The following is an 18,572-nucleotide window of genomic DNA, read 5'->3' as shown; positions in this document are numbered from 1 at the left end:
CCTGCTTTCAAGAAATACATTAGCTTTATTTAATATGGTATGCAAATTTTTAAGATAGTTCGATGAAGTCTTCTAGGGTTGGGGAGGAGGTTTATAGGCAAAATTAATTCTGTACACTTTTTATATTTCTTATACCATTTTCAGGAAAGATCGCAAAATGGCCCTTATTCAGTTGGGATCTGTGGAAGAAGCAATCCAGGCCCTCATTGAGCTTCATAACCATGACCTTGGAGAAAATCACCACCTCAGAGTTTCCTTCTCAAAATCTACAATCTGAGCTTTCTGTGAATTTTTCTGCTAAGACTGGACCATAATTTCAGTAAAATGTTCAGACATAGACTGAAGCAGCTCAAGACCAATTCTGCCTCTTACAAAAATAATTCTTTCTGAGTTTGATATTCAGGAATATTCAAAAAATTAAGAGATGTTTTCTCCCCCCCACCTACCCCCACCCCGCCAATATGTGATCAAAGGTTTGTTTTTTCTTTTTACCATAGTTTCTCTGAAAATAATCTTCAGGAAAAAAAAATCAGGAAAAATTGTTTTCATTAATTTAATTCGCCATATTAAATTGGATTTCAAGAGTACAGATTCTTTTAGTTTGGGTACAGATCAGCCTTATACATTTCTAAACTCCTTTGTACTTTAAAAAATTTAAACATACAGACTTTTTAAATTACTTGATGTAAGTAATCTAAATTCCTTACAACCAAGTTTTTAACTTTATGATTCAAAACTTTATGATTCGACCCCCAGGTAGGAATTATGTTCACTTATAAATTATATCAATTATTTGGCATATATTGATAGTTATTATACATAAACAAATTGGGTTATATTAGAAGCAGATTTATAAACCTGCATATTTTCTTTCAATGGTTTCTTTTTCTTCACTGTAAGACACTCCTTTGAATATTGCATATCTTTAACTTTTTAAGACTATTTGGAGAAATTAAGTGTCTCAACTGACCCCAAGGAAATTAAGTGGAATACAACCAGGATCTATTAAGGTGTCAGACTAATAATTTTATTAGGAAAGATCATGTTTTAAATTTCAAAATGACACTTATTTGCTGAGTAAAATAATCTTGGAAAATTAAAAAAATAATTGTACTTATAAACTAATTTTTTACAATTGTTTTCAGAAAAAAGTTTACAGTCTTAAGGAAAATATTCAGGTCTATCATGGTTTGACAGATTTTTTAAAGTTATTTTTGGTATGGTCTTCTTTTAGAAAAAAATTAATCTCAAGGGTTTTTTGTACCACTATAATCTGTAATACTTATTCAGAATTACTGTGTATTTACTTAATTTCTTATTATGTGCCTTATTATGTGCTTATGATATGATAGGTTAGAGTTTTATCTAAGTATCTTGGAAAGATATATTGTGGGCTTGGTGAGGATTTGTTTTTTCTTGCCCTGTTTTGGTAAGGATTTTAAAGTTTTTTTCATTGCAATTTTAAGTGGTTTTCAATAAGTAGTAGTTTTTATTCAAATTTATGGTGCTTTGGTGCAGAGATTGGGTGGGGAAAGGTAAATGGTTTGGGGAATAACTCAGTGCACACCTGTAGGCCTCTTTACATTGTGACCAACAGCGGTCATTGCCAGGTATAGCAACCAATTTGGGGCTATGAAATGCAATCTTAGTTTCTGGATCTTGTGTAATCTTTATCATCCATTAGAATTTGTCTCAGGATTACTTGTTTCTTTTCTCAGTACTCAAGTGAGAACTTGCTATCCTGTTAATGTAACTTCATTACTTAGCGCCCACATATATGGAATATGAGAAGGTGGGCTTCTCATACTCTGTCACTCTCATTTTGGTTGAATGTAAGAGTACATGTTAATGTTGCTTCAGTGATTGTATAATGTAAAATTCTTTCTTTTTAATGAGAAACTGTGCTTTTGTTAATTATTCCCTTGATGCTTGATCACATTTTTTTAAAAGAAGAGTTTGTCAAAAGGAACATTTTTGTCCACCCCTTTTACACTTCTCAGATTTGCAGAGTGGCTCATTCATCTCACCTTTTAAAAGAATATCTCAATCTCTTTGCTACATACATTTCAGCCATTAATTTGAACATGGGAAGGTTTCTACAAAAGAAATTCTACTAGAAATCAGAGACTATAAAAGATGATAGGTTGTTAAAAAGCAGAATTCACTCAATACTGCCCAACAGTTAGTGGTGGAATAGATAGGTTGAAAGACACGACAGTGAGACCTTCCAAGTTAGCATTGGCTGAATCGATAGGAATAATCATTTATCAAGTTGTTTTTTCACTTAGCGAAACACTGAGTAAGGAGGAGGAAAAATTTTTTCTTGGAGAAACCTTCCAAAATTTGCTTCTTTTTTCCTTCCATAAAGGCACTATTACAATTTTCAGTGGCATGTTAAATTGGATTATTTCATTTTACTTTGAGTTAAGAATCACTGTAATTTTAAGTCATGATTCTCACAACATTCAATGTAAGTGTAGCAAAAGTGTAGCAGGAAGGAGATCATAATGGTGTTGAATGTAATTTTAAAGTAAGGCATGGCCTTTAAATCTGAGAAAGAACATTTGAATCCTTTTCAGGGATTTGTGTATGTGTGTGTGTATAGATAAGTGTGTATATATATACATACACTCTTCTAATGTTGTACATACATATGCACATTACATACATTTTAATTTATTGACAAAATCAAATTAAGATTTGGAAAAGTGAGCTATTCTTATTTAAAATAGTGTGCTTGATACCATCAATTTGTGTCTAAAATTAGCTGTAGCATATGGATGTTGTCCATACTGGGCTATTTGCTGTTTGAATTCTAGAGGTCTACAGTATTTGTGTTGGCATAGTTTCTGTAAAAAGAGTTTAAAATACCAGGGCAGTTGAAAAACTAGATCTTTTGTATTTTTGTTCTGCATTGCATTTATTAGACATATCTTCTAAGCAATGTTTTTGTTGTTGAGCTGTCATGCTATTCTATTTTTAAGTTTATTTACTTTATTTTAAGGAGTATTGTCTCATCCCTTTTGGAGGTGTCTTGACATTTACACAAAGTATATATATTCAGGACTTTAAAAAAATAGCAGTACATGTTTAACAGTAGCAATTTATGCCAAAAAGTTTTACTTTGAGATTTAAATAACTTGCAGAGCAGTAAAATGTGTTTTGTGTGAGCTACAAATAGAAAAATGACCCAGTATCTTTAATTGATAACTTACTGGAGAGTATCAGAATTACCCAGTAGTACCTACAGAATGCCATAAATTCTTTAAGACTAAATATTGCAATCATTTGTTTGTTTCTGACTCTGTTGTTCAAAGTTGGAGAGCTCACAGTGTTTTAGAGACATACTTCTACCTGCCTAATTCCTATGGGAGTGGAGCAGTGCCTTCTTTGGCTCCACCTAGGATGGTGATCACAGGTTCTGCTTCAGTTGATTAGAAGTAACACTCATAAATATCTCTGTTGTTTCATATTGACTTTCCAAAGCTTCCGTGTCATTAGGCAGCAAAGTTCCTATATACATTGAGTATATATATTGTCATGTAATTTCTCTTCTGTTCCCACTAAATATTTTTGGACAAAAGATGACGAGCTCAAAAATATGCGTTCCCCCCAATGCATCACTTAAAAAACCCTAAGTTTGCCAAACTACTAGCCTATCTCCTAGAAAAACCTAATGTGTACTGCTATTTTTAAAACCAAAAGACAGCATGACTATGCGTAAAAGCATTTTTCTTAGCCTTTCCTTTGTCTTGATCTGTTGTTAACAAGAATAAAACTGCCAGACTTAAAATATTCTACTGTTGTGCTAAAAGAAAAACAATTTAGATTGCACAAAACTTTTCTTTTAGAGAAACTATAACCCAGATGTCTTTTAAAAGAGTTGTGTTGTTATTTACAAGACTATTTGCAGTCTTTTTTCAGAGAAAACTCTAACAGCTGGTTGTTAACGGTTTAAAAAATAGAAAATTACTAAAATAATAGTTTTTGGGGTTTTTTAGAGGGAGGAAAACAAAACGGGACCAAAGTTTATGTGCCTTCTTCATTAGTCGTAATTGACCTTTTCTTCCTGTTCAAGACTAAGGTAGAATCAGTATTCTGGTTTTCAGGAAATATGTACTATATAGTTTTAAAAGAATGTTATCCCACAGACTATTCATACGAGCAAAGAATGGTAACTGTGTAAATGAAGTCTCAGTTACGCCTTTGCCTGTATCACATAATACCCGTTATAGCATTGTGCAGGTCCGAGAACAGAGCCCTTCTGGATCTCTGTGGTAGTCCCCTTAGTTTTTGTAACCTGAGGCATATGTTCCAGAGAACAGGGATATTTGTCTGGTCCAGTGACCTTGGTGATCAGTCATGATTGAAAGCTGCTTATGGCAAGCTTAATTCAGCACTGTAAACAGATTTTTGTTCTTGTGTTATTTTCAATTCTTGAATCTATGTAGTAGTTGTAATAACAAATATTTAAATAGCTATTTTTGATGTCATACTCTGGCCTTCCCCCACCTTACCATTATTAACCCAGATATTTTAAAAATTCATCCCACATCCAGAAAGTACTAATTATAAAGATTGCTGACCAAGCAAAGTTTTGCATCAAAATGTCACCTCATTGCTCTGACCAAAGACTGACACCTGGTTTTAACTCCTCTATTAAGCATTTTTTCAAGCTCCTTTCTGAAAGAAGACCCACTGCAAAGCGGCCTTTACTTTCTATTTCCTATTGGTGAATAGACTACTTAAGAGAAAATGGGAGTTTAAATGTGAACAGAATGGATTAGGATGACAAGAGTTTGATGGGCATTTTCAGTACTGTATTTAAGAAAAAAAAATAGCACAGCTAGGAGCCTCTGACATTGTCTCATGCTTTACATGGTCTGTTCATTAAATTCCCTTTTTCAGTTTATAAGAATGTTCATCTAACAGAAGAAGATGCTGTAAATATTTGTAACATTTTTTTTTAACCAGGCCAAAAAAGGGAAAAAAAAAAAGAAAGGTTTTGGGGAACAAGTTAACATACAAAGTGGTTTTATATAAAACATCAATTGTCTTGTATATTTTGATAAGCAACAGTACCAGCTTTCATTTGTAACACAGTTTGTGGCATTGGAAAAAAAGGCTTCTGTGATTGTTGAAGTGAATTATGTTATAAATGCAAAGAGAAGATAAAATATTAAAAAACCTTTTCTAAGTGCGTAGTGCATGGTTACTTCAAGCTTCTGTACACTACAGTATATTCCATTTTCGTTCAGTTTGTATATTTGCTGACTATTACTTGATATCGCTAATCTCTTTTCCTAACAAATACAGCATTGTAGCATGCCTTTTAATAAATGTCATGACATCTGTACTCTCTTAAAATTTTTCTGTATTCTTGTCTGTACTTTGGGTTTCCCCTTGTCTTTCCTGTAATTCTAATGATGTCATATTTTCTTTTATGTTTCCATAGCCATCCATCTAAACTTGTTGTAGTTAAAAAATAACAAGCACATATTTATACAACTTAAAAACTGAAAAAAACTCTAGTCTACTAACCACCTTTTTTTTTGTTAGTTTCAGGTGTACAAAACAATGTAATAGTTAGACATTTATACCCCTCACAAAGTGATAAACCTCTCCCCCAATCTACTACCCCTCTGACATTGTATATAGCTGTTACAGTTCATTGACTATATTCCCTACGCTGTACTCCACATCCTGTGACTATATCTATATTAAATTGTAGTTGACATTCATTGTTCTTCAGCTTCAGGTGTACAGCGCAGTGGTCAGGCATCTACACCGTCCCTGAAGTGGTCTCCCTAATAAGACAAGTGTCCATCGGATAAACCACCTCTTTTTTTTTTTTTTAACTTTTATTATTTTACGTGTGTTTTTCCAGGACCCATCAGCTCTAAGTCAAGTAGTTGTCTCAAACTAGTTGTGGAGGGCGCAACCCACAGTGACCCATGTGGGGATCGAACCAGCAACCTTGTTAAGAGCAGCACGCTCTTACCAACTGAGCTAACCGGCCACCCCCAAACCACCTGTTTTTAAATTAAGGAAAAATTTTCATTTTGAGGCACAAACTGCCTTTCTTATAGTCCTATAATGTAACTTCTTCTGTAGTACTCCTTTAGTACAAGTACGCGTTGGCACACTTGCGTGAGTTTCTCTCTGTTTCTCTCTCTGTTTCTCTCTCTGTTTCTCTCTCTCTCTCTCTCTCTCTCTCTCTCAACACACGCACTCACACGATATATGTGCAATGCCAAGCAGAAGTTGGAACACTTTTTCCAGTACAGTTTTTGGCTTTCCTATGGGATTAGTATCCATAAATTTTGAGACATGAGATGTGATCTCAAACCAAGTTTGTGTCCTTTTTTATTAAAGGGTAAATACAGTTACCGGCTGCCTATATATTGCTTTTCCTTATACAGTGTTTTATTTCTGGGTTCTTTAAAGAGTTACTGCATTGTAGGAGCCTAAGCAGTAATTTATTTTAATTTTTTAGTTCTGGGATCTTTTGGAAGACTATTTTTAATGGAATAGAAAATTAGGTAAACATTACTGATCTTTGCTGGCTCACCTGTAAAATCTGTTCTCTCCATAAATGCAACTAGATGAATTTTTTTTTTTAAGCATAAGAGGCATTTTTGTCAGGAAAAGATAAAATAACCCTATGACCAAATGAGGTTTTTATGAACTTCCTTCACCATGAAATGCTTATTTACACAGCAAAGGGCTCAACCATCATTAAGAGTTGCAGTTTTGAGCATAAATGAGACCACTTAGTTAAATTTCCACTTTTTAAAGTTAAGCGACACAGAAGGAGGTGAGTTGCCCAAGACCACATGCCAGTTAAATGCAGAGTCCGGACTAGAAACTAGGTCTCCTTGACATTACCCAGCACTCTCCATTGCACCCAGGTGTGTGCTTTTGTCCTGCTGCGTGCTGTGAGGGTTATAATCTTGAAGGTCTGTACAAAGAATCGCATTTATACTAATCCACACCAGTTTAAAGACATTGCATAAGTGGTGGGGGTGTTTCTGCTGAAGGGTAAAAATGCCTACCTACTTCTGAAGATTGTAAACTAAACATGTAGTTTCAAGTTGTAAATTTGAGAAAACTCTTTAAAAAATGTAGTTACTACTTGTATTAGTTTGCTAAGACTGACAAAGTAGTCCAGACTAGGCAGTTTAAATCACAAATTTATTTTCTTAACAATTATAGAGACTAGAAGTCCAAGATCAAGGTATCAGCAGAATTGTTTTCTTCTGAGGCCTCTTTTCCTTGGCTTATAGATGACCACCTCCCTGTGCCTTCACACGGTCTTTGTGTGTGTCTGGGTCCTGATCTCTTTATAAGGACACCAGGCATATTGTATTGGGCCTATCCAACTGACCTCATTTTGTCTTAGTTACCTCTTTAAAGGTCCTAGCCCCGAAGTGCAGTCACATTCTAGGGTTTAGGACTTCAGCGTAAGAATTTTGAGGGAACACAATTCAGCCCATAACACTGTTTATTTAAAAAATGGATTCATTCAGCTTACCTAGTGCTGATTGTACCAGCAAGTGAGCTAGGTGCTGGGAATGATAGAGTTAAGAACATGTTGACTTACTTTAGAAATGTGTAATACAGTGGAAATGTCAGTCTAAATCCATAAATCACATAGTCTTTAACTCTTGCCTTTGATAGGTAGCCCCCAAAATGCCTTTGATAGGAAGTCTCCAGGCAATTCTAGTCAGAATACATGTGGCTAAAGCTGTCCTACAGCTCATTATGAATATGTAGGAACACACATCCTTCAATAAGTATCTACTCCTTACTTTTAGAAATAAGCCATTTCAGAGCAATGATTGTTTCTGAGACATATGCCATTAGTTGAACAATTACAGGAATAACCAAGTAAGAGGACACCATCAAACAAGCTGTACCCAATTTTTAATGCACATTTGTCAATAATTGGCCTGGGATGCTGGGTTAGGGATAGAAGTGTTAAATCCACTCAGTTTATAATTTGTGTGGTTGTTCCTACATCACCAATTGTTTCTGTTGTCCTATTTCAACTTCTCATGGAAATTCGTCACTGTGTTTCTACCAAAACAATTTATGCTGAACTGATAAAACATAACAGTTTTGTTGGAGTTACTGCATTCATAAACTAAGGGGTTTGGATGTAGAGCTCCCACTTTTCTTAGTATGAAGAAAGTATAACCAGGAAAAGTTGATACTAATGTTTCATGAAGATTTATATATTTCTTTTATTCCTATGTTCTAAGGATATAGACAGGGTAACGGGAAAAACTCAATGGTTCTCTTGGAATAAATTGCCCTCAGATTAAGGAAAACATACCTAAAGTTACGGAATTATCTGCTGAATCTTTGATCAAGAGATTGTCTTTAACCAAAGAAAGCTGGTATTAGTTATATTACTGTTAGACAAAGTTCACTTTTGGACAGTAGGCACTATTAGACATCAATATGTCATCTTGATGTATAATGGAATACTTTATAGTTATACAAATGAACACAATAAAGCTACGTGAAAGCTACCTGGAAGAAGCAACAGGTGTGATGTTGAGCAAAGGAAGCCACACACAAGAATACACAATGTATAATTCTATTTACATCAAGTTCAAAAACAGGATAGTGCCTACCTTTGGGAAGGAGATAATTGAGGGAATGAAGAGAGGTTTCTAATGCGTGGCTAATGTTTTATTTCTTAACCTGTGTACCAGTTACCCAGGAGTGTTTACTTTCTGATAATTCATTGAGCTTGTCCATTTCGGATTTGTTCATTTCTCTGTGCGTTATACTACATTTAAAAGATTTTGAAAACTGATTGTAATCGAGCAAGGTGCTAGAATCCTTTCTTCTTAAGTCAGCTGATTATTGTCCCTAATAAAGAAGTCCTTGTTACAAGTACTCAAGATGCCATGGACTGAGTTTCACCTTGAAACCCTCCCACAAATGTACGTATTGCATTTCTCTGACCATGGTATACCTATAGGAAAAATGTTTCCCTGACAAAACAAAAAAATATAAACTGTTCTACATGTTTGAACAGTTTCATATCCAACTAAATTCAAAAAAGATTCTGTTAGTACAGTTGACCGTAGAACAACACAGGTTGGAACTGCGTGGGTCCACTCGTGGATTTGTGGACTCAAACAACTGTGAATTGCAAGCAGTTTTTCAGTGTGGTTGGGAATCCCTGGATGCAGAGGGCTGACTATGCGTTTTCTACACCTATGCAGATGTATATGAGGGACTTGAGCATCCTGGATTTTGGTATCCGTGAGAGGTCCTGGAACCAATCTGCATGGATACCGAGGGGTGACTAAAGTTTTGGGGGAATCAAAAGCGATACTCTGCTTTTTTTACTGCATGGGGGGTGATGCCCCAATCCCTCCCTGCATTGTTGAAAGGTCAACTGTACATACTAGTTTTGTTTTTGCAGCTGTAGCCTGATCTGGTGGGCTATTTGATGTCTGACCCCTTACGTATTTTCATGAAGAAAAGCCAGAAAGACCTACCTAGTTCTCTAGCATTTTAAAAGGAGACATTACACAAAGGTTTAGCAAAATGTCTTGTCATTAAGATTCTTAAATACATACTAATTAGTATACTGTGATGAACCCCCATGTACCCAATACCCAACTGCCACTAGCGGGCAAATCTTGTTTCTTCATCCCAGTCCCTGGACTGTTTGGGGAAAAGAATCCCACTCATAGGATTTCATCTACAAACATTTCAGTATGTTCAAGTCCATACAATGCAATTGTTGATAAAGGCTCTTCATATATATAGCTTTCCTTTCCATCCCTTTTCCCCCTTGCAACTTATTTGTTGAAAAAACAGCTATTTGCTCTGTAAAAATTCCAACAGTCTGGATTTCACTGGTTATGCCCCATGATGTGATTTCTTTAATGTGTCTCCCCACTTCACATTTTCTGTAAATTGGGAGCTGCTTCCTTCCTTACCTCCTTCCTGCTTCCCTGCTCTTTTTTTGTTCTTTTTGGCAAAAATATAGACAGCATTGGGCACTTACATAATGTGTCTTGTGATGGTAGTAGCTATTGACCATTTAGATCCATTAATTTTTAGGGATTACAAAATGGCAAGGTGCTATCATTTCTTGTGCATGTATTATTTGGATTACTTTTATATAATAGAAACATCCCCATATCAACTATTCGGTTACTTTGAGGTATAGTCTCTAGGAAAGACTTCAATCTAGAGAAATGCTTCAATCTTTCCCTTTGTTTCTCTGTTTTCAAAATAGTTATTTTGTTCTCTGTCATCCTCCAAAAATTGGTTTACCTTAGTTTTATTTTAAGCCTGTGTTTTTATGGAAAATTTCAAACATTCGTTAGACAAGTATAATGAAACTTCACGTTCACATTGTGTTTAATCTTCCATAACCCTACTCATTGTCTCCTTCTACTTAGAAGATTATTAATGAATTAAGATAATTTATTTTATATAATAGTTTTCAAATTGATCGGTAAAAAGTTGTTTAAAATATTTTTAAATCTCTGCCTTATTGGTACTTACAAGTCATTTGTAATTGCTAGTTTTTTCAGTTGTGCCTTTTCTCTTTTTCTCTTCAGCTGTCTTGCCAGAAGTACTTTCAAAAATCCTTCTTTTCATTTATTTTGATCCCCGAAATAAGTTAGCTTTGTAGCTCATTAATGTTTTATGTTTCATATTATTTTTTATTTTATTTTGTGGTTCTTTTGTAAAAGGGTATGTTAATCATAGCTGTCTGCTTTGATTGCCTTGTTTAACCTAAAGATTTCCACTGCATATCTATCCCTTATGACAAAAACAATAAATACAGGCTTGAGAGTGAAATAAAACTAGGCAGGAATAAAAACTTAAACAAGGTTTAGGATTGTCCCAATGCTTCTCTCACCCCCACACCTTTTATTGTACTTAGTGGAGGCTGGTTTGATAGACAAACATGTTTGCTGGAGGGTCCAAAGTTGTAAAAGTGATTCTAACAATGCCATCAAGGAACATAATAAAGGTGTAAAGCGCTGGTATGTTTTTTCTTGCAGCATGGTTCTAGCTTACAAACATTCTAAAGAATTACCTGATTCGTTGACACCTAGTGTTTTTAAACATCTCTCCATGTGGTCCAAGAACAGTGGCTGTCAGCCTCTGAGACTTTCTAGAACAGGCATAGTTCTTTGTATTTTCAGATCATACTTCTAGGGTTTGTTTTTTTTTCTTTTTTCAAAAAATAGTGTTCAGAGCTACAGAATTACCTGTTAGCTATGTGCTCGGCGAATGACACTTAAACTTCTCTACTCTCAATTCTCACAAATAAAGGCATAAAAATTAGAGATTACAGGATTCTAAAGAAAACCCCTTTCACTAAGTAGCAGAGTCTTTCCTTAAGAAATAAAGCACTCATTGCAGAGACCAGCATACAATACATTATCTGTTGGATAAATCAAGATTTGCCATTTCCTTGTAGCTGGTAGGAGCTTCTGGTGGAACCCAGGGCCAGTTTTTTTCCTGACAGCTCCCATCCTCCACTCCTGAAGTAAAACTACTGAGACCATTATAGATAGAACCCTGGGGCTTCTGGTGACATTGTGAGTAAAAACTGGTTGTTACAGACCAACACCTCACTTAGACCAAGCTGCCAGCTGAAATACACAGAAAGCTGAGTGAGTACTCACAGAAATAATTACAGGTCTGTCTCAATCTACAAAAACACCTACTTTCTACTCCACTTTTGGTGAAACTACAACAACACAGTTATGTTAAAGTATATGTATTCGAGATCCCTATCCTTACTGACACTACCGTGTTTCCCTAAAAATAAGACCTAACTGGAAAATAAGCCCTAGCAAGATTTTTCAGGATGACATCCCCTGAACATAAGCCCTAACGTGTCTTTTGGAGCAAAATTTAATACAAGACCCGATCTTATTTTCAGGGAAACACAGTATTGCCTCTAACCTATACATTTTGGGGGTAGCCAAAACTTTTTCCACGATGCCCCTCTAAAGCATAGATTCCCCAGTACGGTCAATCCCAAAGAAGCCAAAATATTCCCTTGCACACTATTAGTTTGCTAGAGCTATCATAACAAACTACCACAAACTGGGTGGCTTAAACAACAAATTTATTCCCTTCAAGTTCTGGAAGTTAGATATTCAAGATCAAGGTGTCGGCAGGTTTGGTTTCCTCTCCCCTTGACTCGGAGACAGCTGCTTCTAACTGTCCTCACAGTCTTCCGTGTGTCTGTGTCGTGATCTATTTGTATAAGGACATCAGTCATATTGGATTAGGGCCCACCCATCTGGCTTCATTTTACCTTAATTATCTCTTTAAAGTTCGTATCTCCAAATACAGAGAACAAGTTATCCTCCAACTAAGCCACAAATTTGAATTAAGTCGGGTACTGCCAACACGGTGGGACCTCTGCAGACAGCTACTCCTTATCCCACTACCAGCGTCGTCATTCGCAGCACTATTTTTTTTTTCCATTTAGAGCAGTTTTTCTCAACTCTTCTTTATTCTCCTTTGATAATCTTTAAAATTTCATGCCCATCCCCCTCCTCCTTTGGACCATTAGAAGGTTTATAATGTAAACATCATGCCTAAAATAAAGCAATGGCAATTTTTGAAAACAAAGGTATTTTGGTCTTTAAAAAAATCCATGTTTTTTAACCGTACTAAAGGGGGTGTCAATGTGATCCCTGAATGTACCAACCAGCTTGCCATCATAAGCCTCGTGCAGTGTGAAAGTCACAGCATTTTCAAACGTTGCTTGGTTTACAGAACCAGAGGTGCAGACAAATCAGGTTGGCAAATGTACATTGATGGGAATGATTTAATGGCACACAAAATCAGTTTTCTGGGATAAACAGGGAACCACTTCATCCCTAAATTCTCTAACGTGCTTTTCTAAATGTTATGCAACTGACTCAAAGCTGTCACTTAAACCCTTCCTCAGGCTTTTTCTGGCAAAGACTGAATATCAGGAAGGAAGAATTTACCCCCAGTGTTTCACAGAGGAAATTTGGGTCTACCCTGACCCAAGGAAAAGTTAGCCTGAACTTATCCTGCAGCTGGACTAGATGAGGTTGGAGGGTTGTTTTTCTTGGAAACCAGTCTCAAAAATCTGTCTTTTAGAGCATCATCAAGATGAGAAAAGGACAGGACATTTTAATATCAACTTGAAGAATTTAGAAAAGGATTTTTGTGATAAATGCTTAAAAGAACAAACAAAGTTGGTATTTGAGCCTTTATATTTCAGATTCACTGTCTTCAGGGCTTCAGTTCTGTATTTCAAACAAAACAAGCTCGACTGCAAGTTAGCATTCTTTGAAAAATTTGAAAAAGTTAACCTCTCCCCCATGCAGGGTAATAGTTTATAAAGTTAGCCAACTGATTATTACTTTAACCACCCACAAACTTCCGTATGGAACTGAAGAAATTTGGACAAATTTGGCGTCAGCATTCAGATATTCACAAAAATAGGCAAATTCACTTACTTGTTTTCTATTCACCCCCCAATTGCCTTGATGGCCTGCAGTCCTCAGCAAACTACCAGGGACTCTAAAACTTCCTGCGGCCACCCCAGTTCTCTGTCCCTGTTTGCCTCTTTCCCTCCTGTGTGTTCAGATTCTCATCCCCACCTACTTCCTCAGAGATCTCACTCTATCCACGAACCTTTCTCTCTATCCATTGTCCAGTCTCTCCTGCTCCTTCTGCCTCGTGTGCTCTACTGGATTTTCCTGCCGGCCTTTTAAACACGCTCAAGTCTCTCCAATCTGAAAACTAGGAATAAAACCCCCAGTGTTTCTTTGCTTTTCTTATCTTCCCCTTCACAGCCAAACTTCCAAGCAAAATTGTCTCTGCTGCTGCTTCATCTTTCTACATTCATCAAAGCCACCTCGTTCCTGCCACACATCGTAAGGACGCAACATCAGAACTTGCTTTAAAATAAAACTTACACTTCCCTTAAAATAGAGAACACTCACTGTGTGTTTGCAGTAGGAACTGCAGCACAGATGGTACCAGACATGGAATACAAATAACAGCCTTTGGCCAACAGGCTGCTGAGCCCCACCTTGTGCTGCAGCTTGGTCTGAATGCTTTTTCCTTCCATATTCTTCACATGCCGATCAGCCCACAATGTCACACTTGAATCTCTGTAGTTTTTATTAGGATAATGAGTTTCTAAAATAAAATCAGTATAGTTTCTTTGTTCTCCCCCACTCTGAGATTCCGGTATGCCCCCTTTCCATTCCTTGGTTGACAATTACTGATCTAGCGAGGGTAAACATTTAAAGAGATTATCATTTCTTCTTCTCAGTAGACGGTGGACCTCGACTTTCTCCATCAGGTGTAAGACATCCCAGGAAGTACAGACCATTAGAACACAAACACAGCCTTGCAAGTAGGGCCTGTGAATGCCAGGTGACCTTTTCTCTCACAGTGGAAATGTCATTGTCATGTTTCCCTTTTAATTTGTGACTAAGAATGAATGTCATCACCCACAATCTCTCGCTCCTCTGTTTACCAGCCACTATATAAATAACATAGCTTTATGTAATTGCATTTCCCAAGATGCCCGGACCTATTTAAAGAGAGGTTATCCTTTACTTAAGGAATAATGGAGATAAAACCTGGAGAGGTGACATCCTTGGTGAGACCAAGGTGATTCTGAAGCTAATTCCTGGCTCTAAACTCGGGAAATTATTGGTCATTCATTCATTCATTCAGCACTCACTAAAGAGCTTATGATGTCATGTCCTGTGGTCGCAAAGTCAAATGAGACCAGGCTCCTGTGCCCAGGTTGGAGGGAAAGCGATAACTAAGCAAACATTCACAAAGCGTCGTAAGGGGTTTATAAAACCCCCAAGGAGCACAGTGGAGGAGAAGGAGCAAGAGTGAAGTCTGAGCAGGGGCTTGGATGATGTAATAGGGGAGTCTGGGTGATGCTGTGGTAACAGATAAGCCCTAAAAATTCACAGCTTCCAACAATTCATAAAAGTTCATTTCTATGGGCTGGGCAACTATTCTCCATCTCGTAGCTATATCATCTGAAACGGATGGCTTCTAAAGTCTCCTCAGCAAGGAAAGAGCAATGATTATTAAATGTCCCAGTTATTAAATGCCTTGTCTGAGAAGTGACACATAGGACACACACTTATATTATTCAATATTATATATATATATATATATATATATATATATATATATATATATATATATATATTTCCCCCCCCCCGAATCTGGCAACGGTTAAAGTTAGCTGGCGTTTTGTGAACGGTTGTCTCCCCCAGCAGCAGAGACGGATGGGCCCTGAGCATCAGCCTGACATTCTGAGCTGCACAGCTACCACGACAGCACTAGCTCTTGCTGGCATGTAGGTCTGGCGGGGCAGGCAGAGCAGAGCCCAGGCAGTGGCCAAAAGACTGCAGCTGCTAGAGGAAATGCAGGGCTGCTGGTGTGAGCAGGAGATCTGTCTCTGCACTGACACGCCCTCATGAGCTCTCCCCAAGGCCAGAGCCTCCCACACACGTGGTCTGGAAGTTCACATGGGCTTCTAGGGTCAAAGCTGGTCCCACCTGGTCAGCTGCAGAAGGGAAGAGGAGTCCTTCCGGGCACTGTGTCCAGATGTCCTGGTGGCCACCCAGCCTGAAGCAGGGGCACAAGGGGACGTGTGTTACTGTTCTGGGACGGTGCCCTCTGTACAAACTACCATCAGAGGCACAGGGACAGTCTCCCAAACTCAGGCCTCAATGTGGCAGAACATGGGCACGTTTCAGGGCACACTCTGGCAGACCTGCCCCTAGATTTGCAGAGCCTGGGGCAAGAGAAAACATGCCTCACATCGAAAAACACACTTTCCTAAGTGCAAAATTGAAAAACATGGGCAAGGCTCTGACTTTTATATGGCTGAAAGTTGACAGGCTATTAAAGATGATTGAATTTAATTATTATTGCACATGCTTGGGTGTTCTTTTGGGAAGCCAGTGATGTTTGGATGAGTCATAAAGACATACATAATTTATCATATTTATAGATGCATTCCATAAAATTGGGGGTTTCGTATTTATTTCAGAAAAATTATATTGACAATAAAGATTTTCACATAATCTGTTCTCTTTTGGCAGTTGTCATCCAAAGCAGTGGTAGGCAAACTTTTTCTATGAAGGACCAGAGAGTAAAATGTTTAGGTTTTGTGGGCCATGTGGTTTCTGTGAAAACTACTCTGCCACATGAAACATGAAAACAGCCATAGAGAATATGTAAGCGTTGAGCAGCATAGCTGTGTTCCAATAAAACTTTATCTACAAAACAAAAACAGGTGGTGTGCCAGATTTAATCCCACGGGGTTAAAAATAAAATATAATTGTGTAACAGGGGACAAAATTTGACTATATGTTTTTCAGAAACAGTAAATAAAAATTGTTAATTATTTAAATACATTTTCAATAAGTTGTCCTCGAAAATATACCAAATCCTATGTTCAAATTAAAAGTATAATACAAATTAGGTTAGTTAATAACAACATTTTAAGTCAAAATCATTTCAATAAAGCTGACTATTAATTTTGTAAAGACCTGACTAAATCTTATTACAGAGTTTTATACAAGTAAACCTATTCACAATTCCAGTCTTTAATGTTCATTTAGTTGCCGACATAAGGAACTGGCATCAGGCTTCCTATGCCTTAGCTCTAGACCTATATCTTCACAAATTTAAAAGTCATAGGAATTCCTAATGTTACAAATGCTCAGCTGTCATGAGCAATTGTTGCAAAACCTGCGGGCACTTGTGAGTACCTCGAGATCCCTGACTTAGACAGACGTGAAGAAAACCAGGAAATGGACACACAGCACGACTGGGAAATGATTCTTCATCATGCAAGAATCTTACATTCGTACTCTCACAGAGAAGGGATGTAATAAGTCAGTCAATCCTGTCTTCTCTCTTTTTAATGTGCTTTCACTTCTCAACCCTCCCTACATTTTGAAGCATCTTACCTCTGCTGTCAGCAGTGATACCTTGAGAAACTTCCCGGGCATGTGGAGCTGCCACCACTTGTTTCAAGAACGTAGGATAAGACTCTCCTGAGTCCAGACAGGGTTGCTCACGGAAGTGGATTTTAAGAGTGGCAGGTTGCTTACGCCGATGGTAACAGTAGGTCTCTGAGTGATGGGGCACTTGTATGATGTTTATAATTAAACATTCGTGTTTATGGCAAGTCTTTCTTTTCTTCTTCATAAATTGTTCTGTATTAAAATGGTCCACTTTCCCAGGCAGCTGAGGAGGATGGCAGAGGGGCAAATCCTGGTGCTCAACTGCCCAGGCCATCTCCCTGGGCCCCTGGAGGCCCATCGTGGCCAAGCAAATACTTCTTGGTCGTTGTGTGCTGTGAGGGTGTCAACATTTCTGGCAGTTTCTACAGAAACAAGTGAAAGTACGTGGCCTTCCGCTGTAAGCAGATGGATGCCAACGCGTTCCACTTCCAAGCATCCAGCCTCATCTTTTGGATGGTGCACAGCAGGCTGTCCCCAAGACCAAGTGAGGCCAGGCTGCCCTGAAAGCTTCAAGGTGTTTGATGGGACCTTGCCGCCCTATGACAAGTACCAAGGGTGCCTGGCTCACAACCTTGGCTGGAAGAACCACTTCTTCAAGTTACCCTGGAGAAGAGGAAGGAGAAGGCCAAGATCCATTACCAAAGGAAGAATACCGTGTTTCCCCAAAAATAAGATCTAGCCAGATAATCAGCTCTAATGCGTCTTTTGGAGCAAAAATTAATGCAAGACCCGGTATTATGTTATATTATATTATATTATATTACGTTATGTTATACACTATAAGACCAGGTCTTATAGGAAAATAAGACTGGGTCTTATATTAACTTTTGCTCCAAAAGATGCATTAGAGCTGATGGTCTGGCTAGGTCTTATTTTGGGGGAAACACAGTAGCTCACAAGGCTATGGAAACAGGCTGAAAAGGACCTGGAGAAGAAAACTGACACATGGAGAGGTCCTCAAGACCCTAGGACTCCTGGTCTGAGCCTAATAAAGACTGTTTATTCCTCCAAAAAAAAAAGTCCATAATTCAGTCAATTTTATAATTATATGATGAACCAGAATGTGCTACTTTGTGCATTAATAAATTTAATTTTTAAAAATATGTTTGTAACGTGCAGGGCCCTCTGAAATGCAGGGGTTGGGGTGAGGGCTCCTCTTACTATAATTAAAGAGCATCCTGGCTTAGAGACATTTCCTGGGGAATTTCTTTGAGAGCAGGAGGGCTCAGGGCTGGGCACAAGCAGGATTTTCCTTAGAGCTTCCTTTTCATTTCTGTCTTCTCTGAGTGTCCACAGCAAATCAGACCCCTCCATCCCTTAGCAAATTTCTTTACGTGCATTTTTTTCTCAGAGAGAAGACCTTTTCTGTCAATCTTGTGTTGCCTTTTGGGTCCCCATTTTCACCTATTGAAAACCTACCTATCTTTTAGGGTCTAGCTTGAAGTTCTCCTCCTTAATGATATCTTTCCTGATCTTAGCAGCTGGAAGGCTCCTTTTCTGGGGCCCCAT

General features: G+C 37.7%; 1 protein-coding gene and 1 pseudogene across 7 annotated transcripts in view; both read left to right on the top strand.

Moving 5' to 3' along the window:
- PTBP3 (polypyrimidine tract binding protein 3) overlaps positions 1-4,985 on the top strand; it is a 99,016-nt gene extending 94,031 nt beyond the window's left edge. For all 7 annotated transcript variants that reach the window (XM_033123002.1, XM_033123001.1, XM_033123004.1 and 4 more), the window contains one exon: positions 145-4,985. In XM_033123002.1, the coding sequence (XP_032978893.1) occupies positions 145-277 (133 nt within the window). In that variant the 3' untranslated portion in view covers positions 278-4,985. The remainder of the gene's footprint in view (positions 1-144) is intronic.
- A 12,207-nt stretch (positions 4,986-17,192) lies between these two features.
- LOC117032383 (60S ribosomal protein L13a-like) lies at positions 17,193-18,046 on the top strand (annotated as a pseudogene).
- Positions 18,047-18,572: the final 526 nt, after the last annotated feature.

The sequence above is a fragment of the Rhinolophus ferrumequinum genome, chromosome 12, assembly GCF_004115265.2.
Source record: "Rhinolophus ferrumequinum isolate MPI-CBG mRhiFer1 chromosome 12, mRhiFer1_v1.p, whole genome shotgun sequence".
NCBI classification, from domain to species: Eukaryota; Metazoa; Chordata; class Mammalia; order Chiroptera; family Rhinolophidae; genus Rhinolophus; species Rhinolophus ferrumequinum.
The sequence above is the reverse complement of the archived record's forward strand: the minus strand, read 5'-3'. Positions and strand labels throughout refer to the sequence as shown.